Raw genomic sequence first — 24997 nt, forward strand, 5'->3', positions numbered from 1 at the left:
CGTAAATCAGTTTGGACGCATTTATCCTGATGTCCTCCTGTCAGCATTCGGCTCTCTGCATCTTGGTGGTTTTGATGTGTCTGCTGTGCACTTTATGCCCAGGTGAGTCTCTGTAAGCTGAGGAACCCGTTTACTGCTATTCATCTGTGAGAAAAGAGAACAGTCATGGTCAGAACTGTCACCTCAGAGCAAGAAGGTCCTGGGTTGTCTTAACAGCTTGAGAAGGAAGGCACCTGGACTTCTTTAAGTACCTAAAGGTCAAAGGTCACTCTTTAAATACTAGGGTTTAAAATGCTGAGCCTTTCGACCATTTGGTTTTAGACCTGAAGAAGTCCAGTTGGCGTTTTTTCAGCCTCCTAAGATGACCATGACCTGCATGACTTAGAACCTACCTTCATATCCAGGCTGGAGCTTATGCCAGCTGTGGTAGGGCAAAAGGCAGGTTGCCAGTTTATTGCACGGCCAACATGAAAAAACAGACAATAATTCACACCTACAAGCAATTCAGAATCAACAATTAACCCAGCATGCACTGGTCTTTGGACTGAAACCCACTCAAATTTAGGAAGAACATGCAAACAAATCACATAACGTTCTAACTCTCTGTGCAATGAAATGTGCACTTGTACACTAGATTAGCATTTAATCTCCCCTTGCCACACACAGCCTGAGGCCTGGCTGTTACTGGGTTTACTGGGTTCTTCACTATGGACACACCGAGCTAAACCACAAACCTGTCCTGTCGTCCTGCAGCCAGCAGCCAGTCTGTGAGGACCGGCTTCATCCGGGATGAGGTCCTCCTGCCCTGCGTCTACTCTGAACAGCTGTCTGAGCCGGTCACCGCCTTCTGGAGGGACAAGGATGACAAAGTTGTGTTGGACATCATCAACAGCAGAGAGGATAAAATAGATCCAAAGTTTAAAGGTCGTGTGGTCAGCTTCCCAGACCAATACAAGAACGGAAACCTCTCCATCCTCATAAAGGGCCTGAGGGCGGACGACGCCGGCCCGTATGACTGCAACATCCCCAAAGTGGACTATCAGGCCAAGATGACTCTGAAAGTCACAGGTCAGTTCAGCAGCACGAACACTTTATTAGGAACACCTCAGTGTTTGTGCAGCAGCAGCTCAGGAGTATCTGAAAAGCCTTTGAAATTTCCTCTAAATCAATTTGATTTAGTTCAGTTCATGTCAGCCTTAAAAAAAATCACTAAACTTTTTCAAAGTTGTCCTGATTTTCTGGAACCTTTCCTCCACTCCAAATATAACTTGGTAACAGACCATCAGAGGTTTGTATTCCACACACATTGTGTTCATTTTCCATTTGACTCAAAGGTGTATTTTACATATGTATTAAAAGGAAGGTTAAGAGGATATGAGAAAAAAGAAAAAATATGAAAAGACAGGGACTCTAACTTGTGCTGAGTCAGATTGTGACTGTTTTTGCCTCTTTGTAGACACAAGTATATCAAGTCAAGTGGCTTTATTGTTATTTCAACCATGTGCAGTGGTGCAGTATACAGTGAAGCGAGACAGTGTTCCTCCAAGACCATGGTGCCACATATAACAGACAATCAACACAGACTACATGAAGTGCAAGTGTGCAAAAATTGCAAAAAAAAAACCCAAAAGAAAGTGCAACACCAGACAGAACAGAACGATACAGACACAATGAAACTAACATTGATACTAACCCACTGCAACAATGACAGTGGGTTAGTGCAAAAGACTGAGCATTGTGCAAAAAGTAGCTTGATATATGCATATATGTAAATATGTAAGTGTAAGCTAATTCTGTTCTCAGTGCTGTTTCATTTAGCCCTGGGCGACCTGTCCGCTCTGAATTCTTTTTTTATTTTTATAGAGCTTTTTGATTATTTCCAGAGTGAGTTTGCTCCGTTCAGTTTAAACATTATTAGTCCCAAAGTTCAGTTTTTTCTGACCTGACCTTCACACTCATGATGATGATGATGATCTGAGCTATGTTCATTCAGGCATCTGTCCTTAAAAATAAAAACTTTCAGCTCTGATTAAACTGATGTTTGGTTGTTTTGTGTTGCAGAGAAACCTGCTGTTAAACTAACGTTCAAGGCTGGAGACCCTGTGAGTGTTTCACCTCGTGGTGCAGCAGTAACCGCCTCCTCAAACCACCTCCTGACTCTCCTCTCTGCTCCTCTGTTTGCACTGTTCTGCTCTTTAAAGTAGGCACAAGTTGGGTTTAACTTCAGTCATAAATTATATACAATCACGTTGACATTCCACACTGTGAAGGGATGAAGGGAGGCAGTCTTTATTTCACCAGAAGAAGCTCTAAATTGTTAAATCACAGACTTCAAGCCTTTCTGAGTTTGTGTGTCCTCTTCATGTCTGTGTAGATTCTCTCCGGATACTCTGGCTTCCTCCCACAGTCCAAAGACCTGGGTACTGGGTTAATTGGCTACTTTAAACTGGCTGTATGAGTGTGAATGGTTGCTTGTCTCTTTATGCTAGCCCTGACACAGACTGGCAACCCCACTTCTCAACCTGACTCTATCGATAGGCTCAAACCCCCAGGACCAGAATCCAGCACGGGTTAGCCTCTTTTATTTTGCTTCTCTTATTGGCTGATGTTTGCTGTCAGTGATGAACATTTGCCACTAAGATGGAACTTATGTACATCTTACTTGTACAGTAAATTATCCACATTCATCTGTCGTCTCGGATCAGTTTTCAGTGCAATCATAAAATGCTGGAGGAAAGTGAAGAGACTTTAACACAGGTCAGTTATTTTTCAGGATGAAGCTCTTTAGATTGCTTGGAAAAAATCACCCTGATGTGGCAGCTCTGTGTGTGAAGTTTGTTAAGTTTACCTTCCTACCAGCGGTGGTAATTTGTGCTTTTGTGTGTATTTGGGAGAAAAAGTCAAAAATTTCAAAGCCTTTAAGTTTGAGCCACAAGCATTTAAAACTTGATGAACCTTTAAAGTGTCAGAGCCACCACATGGTACTGTTACCAATAATAATAATAATGACAATTACAAACTGCTGTGATGCTGCAGCAGATTTAAGACTCAGGGATGTTGATTGGTTCAGAGAGCTCCTGACATCACAGATGATTGGCTGGCTTTAATGGAAAATTTTGTACAGATTTGTTTTTTCTGCTACATTGAAGTGAAAAAAGATGCACTGACTATTTATTTATTTATATATTTATTTAATTATTTCTTTAAAAAAAATAAAATGTGCAAAAGGAAAAAAAATAAAAAGAAGAAAGAAAGAAACACACACCAAAAGTTCAGCAAATTCTTCACACTGATTATTACAATCATTGCTGGAAAAGCAGTGAAAGAGATATTGCACTTTACAGAAACATTTGAATCTCTCACTGCACTTATTGTTTTGTTTTAAATACATTATATTGACTGTGAAATGTTTGTATTGTCTAGCGTGCTATTTAAGGTGTGAAGGAAGTCAGTTTGCTCGCATTAAAAAATACATTATTGATTCTTCAGTTGGTTTGAGTTTTAGTATGTTGAAAATTCTTGTTTTCTGCTTCAGACAGACTGCAGTTTGCTAGTGTTTAAAGTTCGACTGAGCTGTAAAAACACTGAACTATTTGTTAAAAATGTGTTTGGAGAAGTGAAGGTGTGTCTCCACCTGGTGACACATCCAGCTTCTGCATTTCCCCCATAGGTAACTGCTGTTTGCTGTAATAAACTGTTTGCTATAATAAACATATTATAGATGAGATTTTCTCTGAACTGTGGAAATTTATACTTTTTGTTTTCCAGTTTTAATTTTGTTGTCATTTCAAACAAAGTCAGAAATGGTGTTCCTAAAGTGAACTTCACTCCTTAAATCAGGGATGTCACATTCATCTTGCATTGTGGGCCACTTGAGAGCCCACTTTCACCTTAAGTGGGGCAGACCAGTGAAATCCTCCTTTTTGTCAGTGTAAAGAAGTTTAACCACACGCTGAAACCCTCAGTTATCATGTAAGAGGGGGAAAAAAGTGCTTTTCAACAACACCCCTCAGTTTTTCTACATGATAAAGAAATGCTTCTTTAGTAAGTGGAAGAAATCTGGCAGAACGACTCTTTGGGACTAAATTTTAAGTAATAAATATGTAAAATTAAAGAAATAAAATGTAGCTTACTGCACAGACTGTCCTGTATGTATGTATGTGTGTGTGTGTGTGTGTGTGTGTGTGTGTGTGTATGTATATATATATATCTATATATATAGATATATATATATGTGTATAGGCCCAGGCCTCTGGTAGAGGACCCGAGCTTGGAAGATAAACCGCCCGCAGGGGCGAGATGGGTGTTTTTTTTTTTTATATATATATATATATATATATATATATATATATATATATATATGTGTATATATATGTATGTATATATATATATATATGTATGTGTATATATATATATATATATATGTATGTGTATATATATATATATATATATATATGTATGTGTATATATACATATGTGGGAAGTTACAGGACTGAGTCTGCCACCTGTCACAGCTGCACACTTCCCACTCTCACTCCAGATAAATCCCACCACGTAGTGTTAGTAAAGCTGACTGGTATGCGTTTCCAAAAATAACTGTAATAGACACCAGCAGCAGGAAGTATTCATCCTCGTGTCCATGTCGTGGCCTGTTCACCCTCATGGCTTGTCTCTCTGGACCTCAGTGGGGTTGCTGTGTCTGCTATGTAGTCTGAGCTCAGGTAAGTCCCTCTAAGCTGTGAGGGTCTCGGGTTTAAAGTAGACCCGGTCTGAAATCTGAAAGTGTCGTTTTTAGAGGTCAATAAAGAGTTCAGAGTGTCGGTGGGGCGCGTCGTCCTTTTGGCTTGCACCACTGGTATCTGAGACTTACAGAGTGCAGTCTGTATCAGTACAGAAGGCATGTACAGCACTATGAAACAGAGACCAGAGAGTGAAAAATAACATTTGAGCCATGAAATCAGAGAAGGGATCTTTGTAGTTTTTCTTCCTTATGTGGGAAGCAAATGATTTAAATCCACAATTTTAAGTATATATTTACATATAAGCAAAGAGCAGAGCTGAGCAGGGAGTCTGGTACTGTGGATACCATCTATCTCACACAATAAAATGGGCTGCATGGTCACTGAAAGTCGCCTATGTGCACGTTGTTATGCCCAAATATTCAACCCTTTTGTCCACTATGCAGAAAACAGAGACTCCATGGGGTCTTTATGACTGGATGAAACATAGATGATTAAAAAAAAAAAAAAAATCAGGTTAATGTCCTCTGCAGCATGGCTGCAGCAGAAACGAAAAACTAACAACACAGTCATTGCGAACAAACTCAGTCATTGTGAATAAAATGAAGTAGCTGAAGGTGAGCATTCTGAGCCGTGTCGGATCCTTCAGGGTTACACACCCCTTTCTTCATCACACCTTTCTGCAGCTCTGATGGTTTACTATCTTCTCTTCGTGGTACCCTCCATGGAGGATAATGTTCCCCGTGGCTATTCATTTTATAGCCAAGCATTTCAAGGATAACTTGGTTGGTTTGTTTTAGTGATGGTCGCAGTAGTAATACTACATTCACATTTTCTACTAGACTTTGCACACAGCGAGCTAAAGCACAGAGCTGTGGTGAAGCTGTGCACAGGGAACCTGTAACTCACCTGTCCTGTCGTCCTGCAGGCAGCGGCCAGTCTGTGAGGACCGGCGTCATCGGTGATGAGGTCCTCCTGCCCTGCGTCTACTCTGATCAGCTGTCCGAGTCGGTCACCGCCTTCTGGAGGGACAAGGATGACAAAGTTGTGTTGGACATCATCAACAGCAGAGAGGATAAAATAGATGCAAAGTTCAAAGGTCGTGTGGTCAGCTTCCCAAACCAATACAAGGACGGAAACCTCTCCATCCTCATAAAGGGCCTGAGGGCGGACGACGCCGGCCCGTACGAGTGCGACATCCCCAAAGTGGACTTTCACACCAAGATGACTCTGAAAGTCACAGGTCAGTTCAGTCCAGCTCATTTCTTTATTTGTATTCATAACAAATTGTACCAAACTGTCTCATAAAATTATTCTGGCTCTTCTTTTTAGCCATATGTGGACAAGCAGACACTGGGTCCTTTTTGATAGGTGTCTTGATGTAAAGATGGAATACAGACAAAATCAGTGGCTTGAATATTCCTTAGTGGAATAATTTGCTACACTCGTGGCATCAGAAGCAGACAGAACTTCGTGTGGGTGTTTTGTATGATTTTTCTCCAGTTTGATTCAATTCCTTCAGTTTAAAGATGTTTTCTTCCTTGTTTTTTCTTGTTTTTTATTTCAGTATTTCAGTGTCAGGTATATTTCAAGAAGCAGCAGTAGTGTTAAAAACAGAGTGGATCAAACAGGAAACAGACCATCTACAGCTCAAACACTGACTATAATGAACAGTTATTTTACTGTAGAGATAAGAGAATACGCTCCTTCTGGCAGGTTTCAGTCCAAATGATCTTCACCAGTTTGGTGTTTCAGTGTTTCTTTACATGTTCAGCTCTGATTAAACTGAAACTTTTTTGTGTTGCAGAGAAACCTGGTGTTATTAAAATAACGACTCCACATCCTGACCTTCCTACGATTAGTGGTGCAGCTGTAACATGCTCCAACCACCACCTCCTGGTTCTCCTCTCTGCTCCTCTGTTTGTGCTCTTCTGTTCTTTACAGTAAACACAGGTTCAAACTTAAGCCGGGTTTAGCTCAATTACACCTTAAAGTATTGTCTTGTTTAAACTGCCTTTATTAATAAATAATTGATATCTCGGATCTGCTGTGTTTTATATTTCCTGCTGCTGTTGTTTCTGATTCAAATAAGTACAAAATATCCTGAACACTCACAGTTTGAGCACTTTATAAACAACCATTAAGCGGCACTTTAGTAGCTGTGTTAATATATTAATACCTTTGTACAACAGTGAAGCAGAATTTAGTAGAATTGTTCTTCAATTCAGTTCTTTTTACTTTCTTACTTTGAGTACATTTCAGAGTTACTTGTCTACTTGAGTAAAAAAGTTTCTTCAGTATTTTAACTTTTACTGGAGTACTTTTTTATCTCAGGCATTTGCACATATCCTTAAGTAAAGAAAGTTTGTACTTTTGCCACCTCCTGTTTTTAGTTTTAGTTCACTAGAATAATTCTGCTCGTCATTCATCTGATGCTGAGCAACGGATTGTTCTCAAAATGTTTCATTTCTGTAAGTTTTCTTTGTTACTTTGTTTAGTTTATATATGATGGAGGTAAACACAAAACCAACAGCACAAAGCAAAGATGAAAAACAGCACAAAGAGACTTTAATGCGATTGCCACGATGATTTTACTGTAGAAACACAAACGGGTTGAAATGGAGGCTGCAGCCAGACCGCTCATAGGTTTGTTACCTGTTGAAGTTCAGGGTCTGGCCAGCTGGGCTGTGGTCAGCGTTCATTAAGCTTTATCAACACTCTGGGTTCTTAGCTAGCTTAGTGTTAGCATGTGTTAGCATGGCTGCAAAGCTCCAAAGTTGCGTTAGCATCAGAAAGCAGTCGTTTCTGTTCTGAACAGAGTTTGTACTTTACCAAAAATAAAAATTATGTCCATCTCTACGCTGCAGACTGTTACACTATTTTCCTCCTCCAGCACGAAACTGAAATCACTAAAAGTAAAAGAGAAAACAAGAAACAGGATCTATTGACAGGCAGACTCACAAATCCAAGGAATTGAACTACTAGGAAAAGTTTTTTGATTCCCATCCCTAGTACAGTATCATTTTTTATCAGAAAAAACCTGACCAACTTAACCAACTACAAATCTGTGATTATGTGACCAGGATGATTTAACTATTAGAAATTACACTGCTTGTTTTTGTCTGACCACAGGTAGCACACAGTGTAGATTTTCTCTTAAAAACCATTAAGGAAGATGCTGCGACCGCACAAAAACTATTTGTCAGTCAACACTTCAGCTCTGAAGTGCTTCATGTTTGTGTATTGATTGTCATCGTGATCAAATATCGATACCTGATACAGTCTGAAAGGTGAGCGTCTCAGCTCAGGTAACCGGTGACATCTGAAGGTAATCACAGTGGTCATGTGACCCTAGTCTCGTTTACTGTAGTAGACCATGGCCTGAAGTGTAGAAACCAATCTGGATGCATTGTTGGAAATGTAGGAAAAAGTAGCCTGTGTAGGGTTTTTTTTTTTTCTTTTCCTCCCTGTCTGTGGTTGTTTTTTAGAATTTACCTTTGTTGTGTCGCTAAGTGTGATATTGCAGGTTCATCTCTCATTCTTAATAAAAACCTGACTAAAACTAAATAAGACTAAACATTTCTCTGCAGTTTTCTTTTGTTCTGCCACAACGAGGAGCCACTGCATACACGCTAATGATGGAGATGTTTAATTATTACATAAAAATTTAGTATAGTGGTAATTTGATGTATTTATACATCTTTTTTATTCAATAAAAAAGATCACCTGATCATTGTACCCCTAGTTCTGGTCCCAGTAAATCAGGACGGGTGGCCAGCGTGGAGTAACTTTCAAAATGTCCACTGGAGGTTGCTGTATAGTCCACAGGCACTCATAGGCATTGGTTGGTACTGACAACAGGAAATAAAGCCGGTCTGCGCTATGGGCTGAATCATTTTTAATTGTGGATTTTAACACAATGCAATATATTCAGTTTTAGAGTTTACGTTCAATATAAATTGTAGCTAGGGTCACATTGTTAATGCTGGCTTATTTTAATAAATAAATTGTCAAATACACAACTAGGGTGGCAAGAGATTGGCAAGACATGTCGAGGAGCGTGTCAGGATACATTTCACTGTGTGTTATACTTGTATAACTATGCATGTGACAAATAAAGAACCTTGAACCTTGAACCTTGATTATTTTAGGGTGGCACCCATGTAGATCCAGCCCTGAGTGTTAACGGGTTACGGGGTGAAAAAGTTAGCATTTCTTCAGATCAAATCAGAATCAGAATCCAGAAGTTGCTGAGAAAGATTGCATTTTTTTTAAATAGCAATTGGCACTTGGCTAGCATTTTTTACAACTGAAGTTCTGTCAACTCCAAGCATTGGTTTTAAGACGCAGTCGTGGTTATGGGTGGAGACCAGATGGATAAACAAAATAAATAAGTATAGTAAGGCAGGACAGCCCTGCTGGGTATCACAGCTTAGCTCGGGGAGGATCCATTTTTCTCTCAGCTGTGACACCAGCAACAAGAAGTATGGTCATCCTCAGAAGCGTCTGTCAGTGCTCGCCTCTCTGCAGCTCGGTGATGCTGCTGTGCCTGCTGTGCAGTCGGAGCTCAGGTGAGACTATATTTTAAAACCTGCTTACTGTGATTCATCAGGGAGAAACAAGGACCTCAGAGTCCTTCCAGCTCACAGACTCTGACAGCTGTGAGGTGAGATTAGTACACACTCTCTGATACAAGTGCTGTGATTCATGGGGGGAGAATGTCGAGCAGAGAGATTACCAGGTGTGAGGGTGGTGGGCTTTATTCTATTTGTTGTACCTAATTTAGAGGACAGAAGACTTCAGTTTGTCTGCAGGTTTGTTTGTTTTTTATCTCAGTTTTAGTTCCTACCACTGGTATCTGAGGCATGCCTGTTGAAACCAGCCGAGTAAACCTCCACATGCTACTGCAGCGCTCTCAGCTGTAATTAGACGTCTGGATCTGTGGGTGAAGATCAGCCCTGTAATCTCTGCTGTAATTATGGGTTTCAACTTGTTTTTCTTTGGGTTTAGATGTTTTTTTTCTCTTCTGAGTTCAGTTGCCACAAAGGGTTTGCTAACTTTGGTTTACTGTTTTCTTTACTTAAGTGATGATAATGTTGTTTGTGCTTTGACTCATGTCATTGCATCAGGCCAGGTTCTTCTGAGCAAACAGGGGAAACATGCACAAACAACGTCTGTGTGGAACTACAGGTCTATTACTGTGCATTAGAAAGCAGCCTTAATGATTCAGTAGTTCCCACTGATCACATTATAGTTATTTTCTGAATGTAAACACCTCGTCTGATTGTGATTTCTCTTTAAGATATATGTAAAAAACAAAAACTTGTACAGCACCAGGACTTCAACTGAGGGTATTGTTGGGAGCGGTTTGCAGTGTGACACAGCGGGAATGAGAATCAGAACCTCCAAATGGAGGAGTTTAAGTATTTCTGGGTCTTGTAAATGAGTGAGGGGGAGCAGGAGATCAACAGACGGATTGGCGCAGGTGCAGTGATGCGGACACTGTACTGGTCCATCGTGGTGAAGAGCTTAGCATAAAAACGAAGCACTCAATTTACCAGTCAACCTACGTCACAACCCTGAACTTTGGTAATTAGCTTTGGGTATTGGCTGAAAGAACGAAATCCTGGACACAAGCGGCAAAAATGAGCTTACTCTCTGAAGGGTAGCTGGCCTCTCTTTTAAAGATAGAGTGGATGAACTGGCTCCACACTGAATGGAGCAAGCTGAGGTGATTTGGGCATCTGATAGGAGGCCCCGGGCCAGAACCAAGACACACTGGAGAAATTATCTCTCCAGCATGTCCTGGGAACACCTTGGTGTTCCCCCTGACAAGCTGCAAGAGGTGGCCGGGGAGAGGGAGGTCTGGGGTTCTCTGCTTATGGTTTTGCCCCCACGGTCCGGCCAAGGATAAGCAGAAAAAGATATATGGATGAACGCACATCTACAGCAGTATGAAACAGAGATTGGAGAGTGAAAATTTTTATTTCTGTAAATTCAGAAACATCTTGATGCATGCTCAATCATCCAGGTAAGTAAATCTCCAAAAGTTAACTTTTAAATTCAGAAACAGGAACTAGTTTTTGTTTCCTTTGCGAGCAGCAGAGGGTTTAGATCCAGTTTTGTATGTACTTGCATGTAAGTGAAAAGCAGAGCTGATCAGGGCATCTGTTGAAACTGTGATGCACAGAATAAAGAGGCTGCAAGGTGGCCAAGAATCACTGATGTATATGTTTGTGTCCCTTATTGCATTATTTCTGTTTTGTCCAGCAGAAAAGGACATGGTCCGTGGAGTCCTTATGGCTCTATGAAATATTCATTAAAAAGGACCTTTAAATTTGTAGGCTGGTATACTGTTCATATCATATGTGATATGTGGTTCAACCAATGGCAGAACTAGGAAATGTTCATCTTTGTCTCTCTTCCACAGCAGGTCTGTTTGTCCTGTCTCCTTCCTCTCATCCCCAACCAGTCACAGCTGACCACTGTCTCTCCCTGTGCCTGGTTCTGTTGAAAGTTTCTTCCTGTTAAAATGGAGTTTTTCCTTCCCACTGTTGCCAAAGTAGTTGCTCATAGGGGGTTGTCTGATTGTTTTCTCTGTATCATTCTAGTGTCTTTGCTTTACAGTATTAAGCACCTTAAGGCAACTGTTGTTGTGATTTAGTGCAATATAAAAAAAAACATTGAATTGAATGGCTGTATCCCAATTCAGGGTCTGCAGCCTTAAAGGCCGCATTTTAAGGCTGATTACGTCACAGCGACGCAACGAAGGCTGTCCCAATTCGAAGGCTGCTCGAAATGCAGCCTCAAATGCGTCCTTCATTTCCGTGAATTTTAAGGATGTGGCGGTGTAGACTTCGTGGGCGTGGCCCAACATATCCCGGACTTCATAGCGCGGCAGTGGGTGTGGATAATTTTGCCGAAAAAAGACGGTGGAAGCAGAGCGGCCAAAGAGTAAACTTTTAAAAGTAAGTACAGAATATTATGTAACTTATTTATGTGCAAATGTTTAATAATGAAGAACATTAAAACATTACTGTTGGCCACATGTCGGCAAAATTATGTGACATTAGCAATGTTTGTACTTTCAGCGTTTACTTGGTTTTAAAGCCTTTAAAATATACACCGTTCAATAGTCGACCTTAATCTTACAGAGAATGTGATGATTTTATGCATAATTAAAGTCAGTCATATATCCACAAACACAGCAAGCTGAAAGTCAGTGATGCTGCTCGGTTTGCAGTCCTGAATATCACGGCACAAGCAGGATTCACTGCACTGTTAATGTTAGCTATGTTATATTGCTGCCTCTGTTCGGTGGTGTCGAGCCAAACGGACTTTAACGTTTGTTTGAACGAGCTGACGGTTCACTCGTTGAGCTGAAAGAAAGATGCTTTAATCACAGGAGTCACACATGTGTCCACTGTACCATCTGGGAACTCTTCTTGTTTAGCACTCGTAATAACACAAACACTAAATCCTCCTTCTCTTGTGCTGTTTTGTAGCAGTGTATACACCTGAGACTGTCACCTGTCTGTCTGTCCTGCACTCTCTCTCTGTTTCTTTCTCTCTGATTGTGGAATAAAAGTATGAACATGTATTTATAAGTTACACTTGTGTTTGAATCCTGCAGCTTATCACACATTTGATTTCCATGTGTGACAACTGCAAGTGTCCAGAGTGAGGACAGACTGAGGGACCCACTGCTGCACATCATCTGTGAGGCTTTGCACCCTGATGATCCACCAGGACAAACTCAGCAGTGTGTGAGGAAGAGGAGGAGGAAGAGCCAGCAGCAGCTGACAGATGGAGAGAATAGACAGACTGTTCCCTGTTTGTGAAGGACTGCTAGAAAAGTTTAACATAACTAATTGTCTGTCCTGAATCAGTCTTATTAGGTAATGTTCAAATAATGTTATCATTCCAGTGTTTTCAGTGTGGGAGAAAGTACTCAGAGCCTTCAAGTTACACACTATGAAAGGCAGCAACAAGTTTAATATTCAGAAACCTAAAGTATGTATCAGCAGCAGAATGGACCTAAAAATAAATGTTTGTTTCAGTTCTATGAAGCTTTGAGTGTTTTGGATTAGTAGTACTGCTGTGTTTGTTGCATCATATTGCTGTAATTGTTTATATGCTTTATATATTCTGAGGTAAGTTGATCTATAGTGTTACATCATATTCTATAAGGATGTTATGTGTTTGTATACTTTCTGCCCAGTTTGACCCATTTAGCAGAAGTCAGCCTGTTTAAGGCTCTGATATCTATTCTGTATGACTTAAAGCAGTTATGTGTGTCAAGAGATGTATTCTAAAAGACACTTCTTCAGCTGAGAGTCAGAGAGTAGAAACACACACGCTGCAGTTTTTACTTGCAAGGGCACTCACAGAGCGCTCGCACCCGAGAGTGGGGGCTCAGGGACTCGCGCTCTGTTACTGCTCTGGTCTTTATTTATATACATGGATAATACAACAGTAAATACGTTTGTTCATGATAGAGGAGAATGTTGGTGCATAAGCACGTGCATATGTGTGTGTGTTTCTGTGGGAAACGGCTCCTGTTCCTGATAGGGAGTGAAACTGCTTGTTCAGCTCTTATTATCGCTAGAAGAAGAAACTGCTTTGTATGATAAGAGGGAACAGAACAAGTCTTGTAGAGAACAACAGTCTGAGTCATAAAAAGGTCATCATGCAGTATTCTATCATATGCAAACTTATATTATTAAAAGATTATACTGACTACTAAGTACAATTTTCTATTGACAATGTGGTCTGATTTTCTCACCCAATAAAGGAATATTTAATATATCAGTCTACTCTTCATTTTATCAGAAACAGTTATCACAGCTCGGACACTTGCTTTTTCCACATATATGTAAGCATTGAGCCAAATTTAGTAATGCCAACATACTGAAAGACCAATATTTGTCTCTTATATATAATACATCTGTATATACACTGTCAGAGATACTTGTCTTTGAGTGAAGATTTAAGGTGATGGGAAATATAAATAAATGCCACTTGAATCTTTACTGAAGCTCAGTATTTGACACAGAGTTCAAACTCACTGTTGTAATAACTAATAATGATTAATATAATAACTATAATATTGGCCATATTATATTTACATTACCAAAGTGAGATGACTTTAGTCTCATGAACAACATTAGCTAATTGTTATTTACTAGCTAATCTTAAAATAACTGTTCAGTACAGAAATGAAGGCCAACAATCATGTTTTACAGTCCTGTGGTCTCAGCCTCAGATACTTATCACACAAAGCTCATGTAGAAACAAATGAACAAAATATGTTCTCCTTCATTTCTGTCAAACAAAGCTGTATGAAACATTTCCAGCTGTTAGTATCATGGTTGCTAGGCAACCTGGGCAGCGCGACGGAGGCTAGACCGTCCCATTTCACAAGCCTACAAGCCTCGCACTTCCGGCCTTAGCGGTCTTTGAGTACGCGGCCCTTGAGGACTGTTGAGGCTGCGTACTTTAACGGTGTGTTCACACCGAACGCGATAGGCGCGAGCGAAAACGCCCCAAACGCCCCTAATTTGACGCGTGCACATTCGCACCTCGAACGCCTGTCCAAGAAAAATCCATCGCGCGTCAAAATTGCATATTTTGACGCGCGTGAACCGGAAATGTGGGAGGGATGTGGGAGGAAGTTGTGCCAGACAGTATCTTTGCTAGACGGCAGCTGTCTAGCTAGCGTTTCTATTTACTGTGGAGAGCAGAGCAGCAGCGTTAAGGACGTCCTCGCCGTACCTGGGTCCATCAAGTCCTCCAGACGGGTGAGCAGTTTGGTGAGTTTCACCACTTGCTCCAGGAGCTGCGCCTGGATGACAGCCGATTTCAGCGATATCGCCGTCTTTCCCTCGCCCAGTTTGAGGACCTGCTGTCCCGCGTTGGTCCAAGCATCGCCCGCCTAGACACCAACTACAGGCGCTCAATCCCACCTGCAGAGCGCCTGTCCATCTGCCTGCGGTTAGTAAAAGTGTTTAATCACGGTAGTCCTTTATTGATACCTGTGCTAATATGCTAAACTATCGTTTATACACTGCTAACATGGATGTGCTATGCTATCAATGAATGCCGTCGGTGTTTACTGATAGCAAACTGTGGTACGGAGAGCGACTGTTTATAATATTTCTAGTGATGCTTGAAAGGTCTCATCAAGTCCCGATTTAATTCAATTTATGCTGTTATCAGTGTTTGCATTGATAGCATGGCTGTGGTGTCTATCAGTGTATGCTCTCTGTGTTTGCTGATATCAAACTGGTACAAGGGCCACTGTGGGTTAATCTTTGTAGTGATACTCACTCCTTATTTACACCTGGTTTAATTCTGGTATAGATGAATATTTGTATGTAATCCTCGCAGCTGTCAGACTCTATAACAGGGGTCAGCAGCCTTTCTTTAAACTGAGAGGTAGATAAAATTGTGAACAGTTTGGTTCATCTTTAGTTATATGGTTCTATCTTGATAAGCTATGTCTTATCACAGATTAATTTTTCAAAAATATTAATGATTTAAGCAAGGAAAGGGCTACATGTCAACATACAACTCTTTATTTCTATTAATGTCTTACTTCATTCCTGCCTGATTTACATGTTTAGGAATTATGAGTGATTGGCTCACTGTAGTGGTAAAAGTTGCTACCAATCAAATTATGATATGGTAAAGTTAAAACAAAACACAACTGACTGTTTTATATTATATCTAATATATATTATGTAATTATCCTTATAATTAGAAAATGTTTTATGTAAGATTTATGTTTTGTAATTTAAATCTGACATCACAAAAGTATTTGGAATTTGAATAATGTATTTTGTAACTGCAGTACACACAATACTAATTTTGAACACTTTTGTCCAGGTTCCTTGCCACCGGGACTCCTTCAGGACCATCGCGTTCAGTTTCAGAGTCGGTGTGTCCACGGTGTGCCAGATCACCCCCAGGTAGCGACGGCCATCTGGGACTGTCTAGTGGGCGACTTCATGGCTGTGCCTTCACCTGGAGACTGGCGGTCCATCACAGAGGGATTCCAGGGCGCTGGAACTTCCCTCTCTGCTGTGGAGCTCTGGATGGGAAGCACGTCCAGACAAAGGCCCCCCATATATCACATAGGAGACACACACATTGATATACACTAAATATTTATTTCATTTCTTTTTGTGGTGCCCAAATTTATGCTCCTGCTTGATTTTGTTTAAACAATTATTGCACACTTTTTGTAAATCCAGTAAACTTCTTTTCACTTCTCAAATATCACTGTGTGTGTCTCCTGTATGATATATTTAACTGACATTTTTATTGTAACAACTAACGATTTATACAGGAAAATAATGGCTATTAACAAGGTTGCCCAAACTTTTCCATCCCACTGTATTAGTATATTCTGTCATTAGTGTAATATGAAATAAATTCTACATGTGTCAAGTCGTGTGCCAACATTTGCTGTGTAGTAGAACTGAGACATTAGTCATTATAAAAATTTATTTGAAATAATATTAAAATTCTCACAGAGAAAAACATTAAACATAAATATATAAAATATAACTATTTACAGAGAGACAGGAAAAAAAAAAAAAAAGACCCAGCTGCTCTCCAGAGCAGGAACAAGGCTGAGGAGGAAATGCTCCATTGCAGACTGGTGTGGCCTCTTCAGGGACTCCAGGATGGCCAGCTCCACTGCCGATGGACCGTCCTGGGACCCGTCCCTCATCTGCCTCGGAGCTGTCCTCCTCTCTGGGCGTGTAAAACACAGCACAAAACACAAAGAAATGAGAAGGCTGCTACTAGATTTTAATTTCAACATTGAAAAAACAAAACAGGATATAATCAGATTAGTTGTAGATATTTAGTAAAGGTGATCACAAGGCAATCCCACACCGGTAAAAGCTATCAGTGCTTGCTGTACATACCTGTGGGTGCAGCAGCAGGAGCTCAGGGACTGGGGAGCCAGGAGAAGCAACAGGGGATGCTCTGCAGCAGAATCAGTTGGTTCTATCAAGACAATATTAACTGTTAACAGGTTGAATACAATAATCATAGAGAAAGTATATACAGTGGTCCCTGTTTTATTGCAGCAGGGGTTCTCAGAATAACTAGCCCCTCGCCACGCACTTTCTACACTTTTTTCCCCACACACATGAACATTAGTCACAGTTCTCACAAGTTGATTCTCAAAGTGCAAACCTTTGTAGATTGCAAAACGTAAAAAGTATTTTTATGCCGCGTTTGTCTTCATCTGCCTGCCACTTTCGGCGCCTTTTCCTTTTCCTCCCGGTGCAGGTGTCTATTTCGAATGAGGGTCATAGTTATGAGTGTTTTGTGCTGTTTTTTCTATTGGACGTGATGGTTATCAAAACCAAACATGATCAATTTGGCAAGCGCAGGAGACACGACACGGAGGAGATTTGTCAATCAGGCTGCAGAATGCAATGCTGTACGGTGCAATGAAAAATCAGCGAAAAAGCGAGGCAGTGACGGATGAGCGGGACCACTGTGTGCTGTTTATTAATAAACAATATATTCCTATATGACAACATGCATAAAACCAGAACGGTATTTGTACATCAGTGGGAAAATAGCGGGACAGTAGGCGGGCTTGCTAGCTTTTAGCGGCTTCATCGGGTCAGTCTGAAAATTAAAAAGAAGAACAAATGAACTTACCAGGTTGCCCGATCTCCTCACTTCTGTGCCTCCAAGCTCGGTCCTTTTTATTCCTGTCCCGGTAGAAGTAGCAGCTAGCATCGTATAGTTCTGGACGATTAGCCACTGCGTTGATGAGTTTTTCCTCCATACTGAATGAAGAATGAAGGGCTTTGGTTTGATCTGCCCTTTGACCTGGTTACAGCCACGTCACCAGGCTCCTGATTGGTTGACGCGCGCGACCGGACGCTGGAGTTCAAATTTTTCCAACTCGAGCGGTAGAGGCGAAAGACGCGTATGCACAAAATGCAACACAAAAACTCACGCGCGTGGTTTTTTCCGCGAGTCAACGCGCCAGACGCGCTACACTGACGCAGCGTTTCAGGCGTTTTGGCGTTTTCGCGACGCAAATCTGCTTCAGAATTTTCGCGGACGGCGCAATCGCGTGTCATCAGCCTCTTTCCATTGACTTTACATGTAAACCTGACGCTCTGGCCGCCTCTATCGCGTTCGGTGTGAACGCACCGTTAGCGCTGACCACCTTCGGCGTGTGGGGAAGTAGGGCCCAAAATGCAGGACTTTTCAATGCAAGCAGTGCGTTTATTTACAGTGATGTAACAAATACACAACAATAAATCCCCAGTGTGTTCCCGACTCCCGTTCCGTGTCTTCTCCCTACACCCATGCTCCGTGTCCCCGTTCCCTGTGTACAGTGCGTCAGCTGCTTCCTCGTTTTCACAAATACTCCTGGGAAACACACACACACAAAGGCGACTGTGAGTACTTTCACACAACGGCAGACTGGCACTTACTTTGCACATTTGCTGAGAAACTGACGGGAAGTCACTCAACAATCCAGCGTCGAGGAGCTCTCAGCCACACTGCTTTGTAGCTCCCTCGATGATGGTTGATCAGCTGCAGGTGTGTGTGATCATTTCCTCACGAGTGGCCAGCCACCTGGCAGGGCACACCCACCAGGCCTGAAGACTCCTGTAGACCAGTGCTCAGTACACACACACACACACACACAGACACAAACCCACAAACCAGGAAGACGAGGGACAGCAGCACCAAAAATCAACATGTCCATAACTGCTCAGGGACCCTGGGTCGCTCAGATCCAGGACCCTGCCAGAATGTTATATGGATTAGGGATGGGCTGTCACTCAACTTAAAAGGCTTAAAAGGCAGACAGTTGAATACTTTTGGGAATGTAGTGTACCTCATCTCATCTGTAGTGTACCTCATCTCATCTGTAGTGTACCTCATCTCATACTCAGTTTACAAATAATTCAGTTTATAATAAGAATATAATGAAAGAATCTGTATGGATTTCAGTTACAATGAAGTCAAGTCTGAAAATCAAAGCGTAGGAGGAACTTTGAAGGACTTGGATTCAAGTTTGAAAAATGTGTTCGTAGTCTGCGGTCTTTGAGGCCGTTTAAAGTCCAACAACAAAGATTTAGAGTTGAGCAGCTTCTAAGAGATAGCAGTAAAGAACTGCTCCTGTTCGAATGAATGACCTTTGCTGTGAGGTGCTGATGTTTTTAGGTCAGTCACTCACAGTCATTCGGATTCATCACAGCACTGAGTATTCAGTAGGCAGTGCAGCAGCAATGAAAAAGCCAGCATCCAGGATTGGAGCTCAAGTCTTTCCATCATTATGTGGAGGATTTTAATGATAGTAAAAAGTGACAGGCCTCTGTATGTTTGGAGATATTCATGAGTTTTTGCTGAGTTTTTTTACTTTGTCCTCCAGCAGAAGAGCATCCAGTAAGTGTTGATTCTGCTGTGTTACTGAGGTCACCAAATGTGCTAAACCAAAGAGCTGTGGTGGAGCTGTGCACAGGTAAACTGTTACGGTGCGTTCACACCGAACGCGATAGAGGCGGCCAGAGCGTCAGGTTTACATGTAAAGTCAATGGAAAGAGGCTGATGACACGCGATTGCTGCGCGTCCGGCGAAAATTCTGAAGCAGATTTGCGTCGCGAAAACGCAAAAAACGCCTGAAACGCGCGTCAGTGTAGCGCGTCTGGCGCGTTTGACTCGCGGGAAAAACCACGCGCGTGAGTTTTTGTGTTGCATTTTGTGCATACGCGTCTTTTTCGCCTCTACCGCTCGAGTTGGAAAAATTTGAACTCCAGCGTCAAGTCGCGCCGCGTCAACCAATCAGGAGCCTGGTGACGTGGCTGTAACCAGGTCAAAGGGCAGATCAAACCAAAGCCCTTCATTCTTCATTCAGTATGGAGGAAAACTCATCAACGCAGTGGCTAATCGTCCAGAACTATACGATGCTAGCTGCTACTTCTACCGGGACAGGAATAAAAGGACCGAGCTTGAGGCACAGAAGTGAGGAGATCGGGCAACCTGGTAAGTTCATTTGTTCTTCTTTTAATTTTCAGACTGACCCGATGAAGCCGCGCTAAAGCTAGCAAGCCCGCCTACTGTCCCGCTATTTTCCCACTGATGTACAAATACCGTTCTGGTTTTATGCATGTTGTCATATAGGAATATATTGTTTATTAATAAACAGCACACAGTGGTCCCGCTCATCCGTCACTGCCTCGCCGCTGATTTTTCATTGCACCGTACAGCATTGCATTCTGCAGCCTGATTGACAAATCTCCTCCGTGTCGTGTCTCCTGCGCTTGCCAAATTGATCATGTTTGGTTTTGATAACCATCACGTCCAATAGAAAAAACAGCACAAAAACACTCATAACTATGACCCTCATTCGAAATAGACACCTGCACCGGGAGGAAAAGGAAAAGGCGCGCTAAAGTGGCAGGCAGATGAAGACAAAACGCGGCATAAAAATACTTTTTACGTTTTGCAATCTACAAAGGTTTGCACTTTGAGAATCAACTTGTGAGAACTGTGACTAATGTTCATGTGTGTGGGGAAAAAGTGTAGAAAGTGCGTGGCGAGGGGCTAGTTATTCTGAGAACCCCTGCTGCAATAAAACAGGGACCACTGTATATACTTTCTCTATGATTATTGTATTCAACCTGTTAACAGTTAATATTGTCTTGATAGAACCAACTGATTCTGCTGCAGAGCATCCCCTGTTGCTTCTCCTGGCTCCCCAGTCCCTGAGCTCCTGCTGCTGCACCCACAGGTATGTACAGCAAGCACTGATAGCTTTTACTCGGTGTGGGATTGCCTTGTGATCACCTTTACTAAATATCTACAACTAATCTGATTATATCCTGTTTTGTTTTTTCAATGTTGAAATTAAAATCTAGTAGCAGCCTTCTCATTTCTTTGTGTTTTGTGCTGTGTTTTACACGCCCAGAGAGGAGGACAGCTCCGAGGCAGATGAGGGACGGGTCCCCAGGACGGTCCATCGGCAGTGGAGCTGGCCATCCTGGAGTCCCTGAAGAGGCCACACCAGTCTGCAATGGAGCATTTCCTCCTCAGCCTTGTTCCTGCTCTGGAGAGCAGCTGGGTCTTTTTTTTTTTTTTATTCCTGTCTCTCTGTAAATAGTTATATTTTATATATTTATGTTTAATGTTTTTCTCTGTGAGAATTTTAATATTATTTCAAATAAATTTTATAATGACTAATGTCTCAGTTCTACTACACAGCAAATGTTGGCACACGACTTGACACATGTAGAATTTATTTCATATTACACTAATGACAGAATATACTAATACAGTGGGATGGAAAAGTTTGGGCAACCTTGTTAATAGCCATTATTTTCCTGTATAAATCGTTAGTTGTTACAATAAAAATGTCAGTTAAATATATCATACAGGAGACACACACAGTGATATTTGAGAAGTGAAAAGAAGTTTACTGGATTTACAAAAGTGTGCAATAATTGTTTAAACAAAATCAAGCAGGAGCATAAATTTGGGCACCACAAAAAAGAAATGAAATAAATATTTAGTGTATATCAATGTGTGTGTCTCCTATGTGATATATGGGGGCCTTTGTCTGGACGTGCTTCCCATCCAGAGCTCCACAGCAGAGAGGGAAGTTCCAGCGCTCCTGGAATCCCTCTGTGATGGACCGCCAGTCTCCAGGTGAAGGCACAGCCATGAAGTCGCCCACTAGACAGTCCCAGATGGCCGTCGCTACCTGGGGGTGATCTGGCACACCGTGGACACACCGACTCTGAAACTGAACGCGATGGTCCTGAAGGAGTCCCGGTGGCAAGGAACCTGGACAAAAGTGTTCAAAATTAGTATTGTGTGTACTGCAGTTACAAAATACATTATTCAAATTCAAAATACTTTTGTGATGTCAGATTTAAATTACAAAACATAAATCTTACATAAAACATTTTCTAATTATAAGGATAATTACATAATATATATTAGATATAATATAAAACAGTCAGTTGTGTTTTGTTTTAACTTTACCATATCATAATTTGATTGGTAGCAACTTTTACCACTACAGTGAGCCAATCACTCATAATTCCTAAACATGTAAATCAGGCAGGAATGAAGTAAGACATTAATAGAAATAAAGAGTTGTATGTTGACATGTAGCCCTTTCCTTGCTTAAATCATTAATATTTTTGAAAAATTAATCTGTGATAAGACATAGCTTATCAAGATAGAACCATATAACTAAAGATGAACCAAACTGTTCACAATTTTATCTACCTCTCAGTTTAAAGAAAGGCTGCTGACCCCTGTTATAGAGTCTGACAGCTGCGAGGATTACATACAAATATTCATCTATACCAGAATTAAACCAGGTGTAAATAAGGAGTGAGTATCACTACAAAGATTAACCCACAGTGGCCCTTGTACCAGTTTGATATCAGCAAACACAGAGAGCATACACTGATAGACACCACAGCCATGCTATCAATGCAAACACTGATAACAGCATAAATTGAATTAAATCGGGACTTGATGAGACCTTTCAAGCATCACTAGAAATATTATAAACAGTCGTCTCCGTACCACAGTTTGCTATCAGTAAACACCGACGGCATTCATTGATAGCATAGCACATCCATGTTAGCAGTGTATATAAACGATAGTTTAGCATATTAGCACAGGTATCAATAAAGGACTACCGATTAAACACTTTTACTAACCGCAGGCAGATGGACAGGCGCTCTGCAGGTGGGATTGAGCGCCTGTAGTTGGTGTCTAGGCGGGCGATGCTTGGACCAACGCGGGACAGCAGGTCCTCAAACTGGGCGAGGGAAAGACGGCGATATCGCTGAAATCGGCTGTCATCCAGGCGCAGCTCCTGGAGCAAGTGGTGAAACTCACCAAACTGCTCACCCGTCTGGAGGACTTGATGGACCCAGGTACGGCGAGGAGGGCGCCCTTAACGCTGCTGCTCTGCTCTCCACAGTAAATAGAAACGCTAGCTAGACAGCTGCCGTCTAGCAAAGATACTGTCTGGCACAACTTCCTCCCACATCCCTCCCACATTTCGGTTCACGCGGCGTCAAAATATGCAATTTTGACGCGATGGATTTTTCTTGGACAGGCGTTCGAGGTGCGAATGTGCACGCGTCAAATTAGGGGCGTTTGGGGCGTTTTCGCTCGCGCCTATCGCGTTCGGTGTGAACACACCGTAAGTGTCATGGCGTGGGCATGTATGGCTGCCAGTGGAACTGGTTCTCTTGTTTTTATTGATGATGTGACTGCTGACAAAAGCAGCACGATGAATTCTGAAGTGTTTCGGGCAATATTATCTTCTCATATTCAGCCAAATGCTTCAAAACTCATTGGACGGCGCTTCACAGTGCAGATGCACAACGACCCAAAGCATACTGCAAAAGCAAACAAAGAGTTTTTGAAGGGAAAGAAGTGGACTGTTTTGCAATGGCCAATTCAATCACCTGACCTGAATCCGATTGAGCATGCATTTCACTTGCTGAAGACAAAACTGAAGGAAAAATGCCCCAAGAACAAGCAGGAACTGAAGACTGTTGCAGTAGAGGCCTGGCAGAGCATCACCAGGGATGAAACCCAGCGTCTGGTGATGTCAATGTGTTCCAGACTTGAGGCTGTGATTGACTGCAAAGGATTTGCAACCAAGTATTAAAAAAAAATGAATGTTTGATTTATGCTTCTTCTTCTGTCCCATTACTTTTGGTCCCTTAAGAAGTGGGAGGTACATTTGCAAACTAATGTAATTCCTATACCTTTCACCTGATTTGGACGTAAATACCCTCAAATAAAAGCTGACAGTCTGGAGTTAAAGCACGTCTTGTTCGTTTCATTTGGAATCCATTGTGGTGGTGTATAGAGCCAAAAATGTTAGAATTGTGTTTATGTCCCAATATTTATGGACCTGACTGTATACGATGCTGCTCAACCAGTGAAAAATCAAAGTGCTTACCTTTGAATGAACTCCAGGGTAAGTGACATCTCTTTTGGGTATTTTATGTTCAAGACATAAAACAAAGCAAAAGTGTACGCCAGAGCCACAATAGGGGAGTTGATGTGGTCGTTTACAATTTCTTGGTCAACAGCTACCTTGAATCGCTGGTCACCTTAAAACATAAGACATCAGCATTACTAAAGACAATCACGAATGCTCATATACGTTTGCTTATTAGGATGCCATTAGTTGCAACCTAAAACAGTGTCTTCTTGTGGGTCCATGTTAAAAATATACATCAAAACAACATTAGCGTTATACTAATATCATAAAAACAATGACAACCAGGTTAAATTCCACAAGTGTCTCTTAGGTGACCTGCTCTAAAAACTTTAAACACATTTTTTAAAATCCAACTTCACGGATAGTATTAAATTTGTGACATTATTTTTTAGAGTAGGTATCTGTAATGTAAATTAGCTTTAATAATATAGCGTTTCATGCCCAATCTGTATAAAAGAGTGGTCTTCATAACAGCCCACATGACAATTGCTATGTCATTTGATCATGACTAAAACCAGTACTTTAAGGAAATGTGGCATAGTTTTTACAATAGCTATGTGTAAGAATAACAAGACATGCCTATAACTTAGTTAGTTAAAATAATAGCAATAATTAAAAAGTAATAAATTTTTTGGTTTACATGTTTTTCAGCAGGACAGGACCAAATGTGTGAATAGGTGAGCAGATGACATCAATCAAAACAGAGATGAAAACATATACCATATAGATATGACTAGACCAAGATAAAGATCTATTTAATAAATAAAAAACCAAAACAAAATGAAAAAACCTAATAACGATATTTGAACAACCTGCTCAATTGAGATCTCATCTATAGACCATTCCTGTTACCCAACTCAGTGCATATAGTTTTGACAATGTTTAACTCCAGTTTGTTCATTTTGACCCATTTGGTAATATTCTTCCTTAGTTCTTCTAAATTATACTCAAAGCAATTTGGTTGTCTATATCCTGTGTGAAGACAACCAACCCTCTCAAATGTAATGCTGCTAATGCATTGGATGGTAATATTCCCAGATTTTCAACTGGAAAGTGTGTAATATATAATATAGACTACAAACCCATAGCAAGTATACAGGGGGTGCATGGGATGCTCAGTCCATCAGCTGTGCAAATCTGTTGCTGTAAAATAAAACACAAACACACAGGGAATGTCATTGTGAGCATTACTTGGGCAATGCAATTGATTGGTCTGCATTTA

The 24997-nt window shown here is 41.2% G+C and overlaps 1 protein-coding gene across 10 annotated transcripts in view; it reads right to left on the reverse strand.

Annotated features, from left to right (window-relative positions):
• Nucleotides 1-826: 826 nt before the first annotated feature.
• LOC116333029 overlaps nt 827-24997 on the reverse strand; it is a 33721-nt gene continuing 9550 nt past the window's right edge. For 3 of the 10 annotated variants that reach the window (XM_039607120.1, XM_039607119.1, XM_039607125.1), the window contains 4 exons: nt 24858-24918; nt 23731-23884; nt 18243-18395; nt 17890-18152 (listed from right to left, as the gene is read on the reverse strand). Coding sequence is in view for 4 of the 10 variants with exons in the window: in XM_039607125.1 (XP_039463059.1) it covers nt 18317-18395; nt 23731-23884; nt 24858-24918 (294 nt within the window). In the remaining 6 variants the exon portion in view is untranslated. Of the gene's footprint in view, nt 848-5648; nt 5762-17889; nt 18153-18217; nt 18396-22914; nt 23406-23730; nt 23885-24857; nt 24919-24997 lie in introns of those variants that run through there. The other 7 variants (XM_039607122.1, XM_039607127.1, XM_039607121.1 and 4 more) reach the window with 4 other exon arrangements.

This window comes from Oreochromis aureus, linkage group 23, assembly GCF_013358895.1.
Source record: "Oreochromis aureus strain Israel breed Guangdong linkage group 23, ZZ_aureus, whole genome shotgun sequence".
Lineage (NCBI taxonomy): Eukaryota > Metazoa > Chordata > Actinopteri > Cichliformes > Cichlidae > Oreochromis > Oreochromis aureus.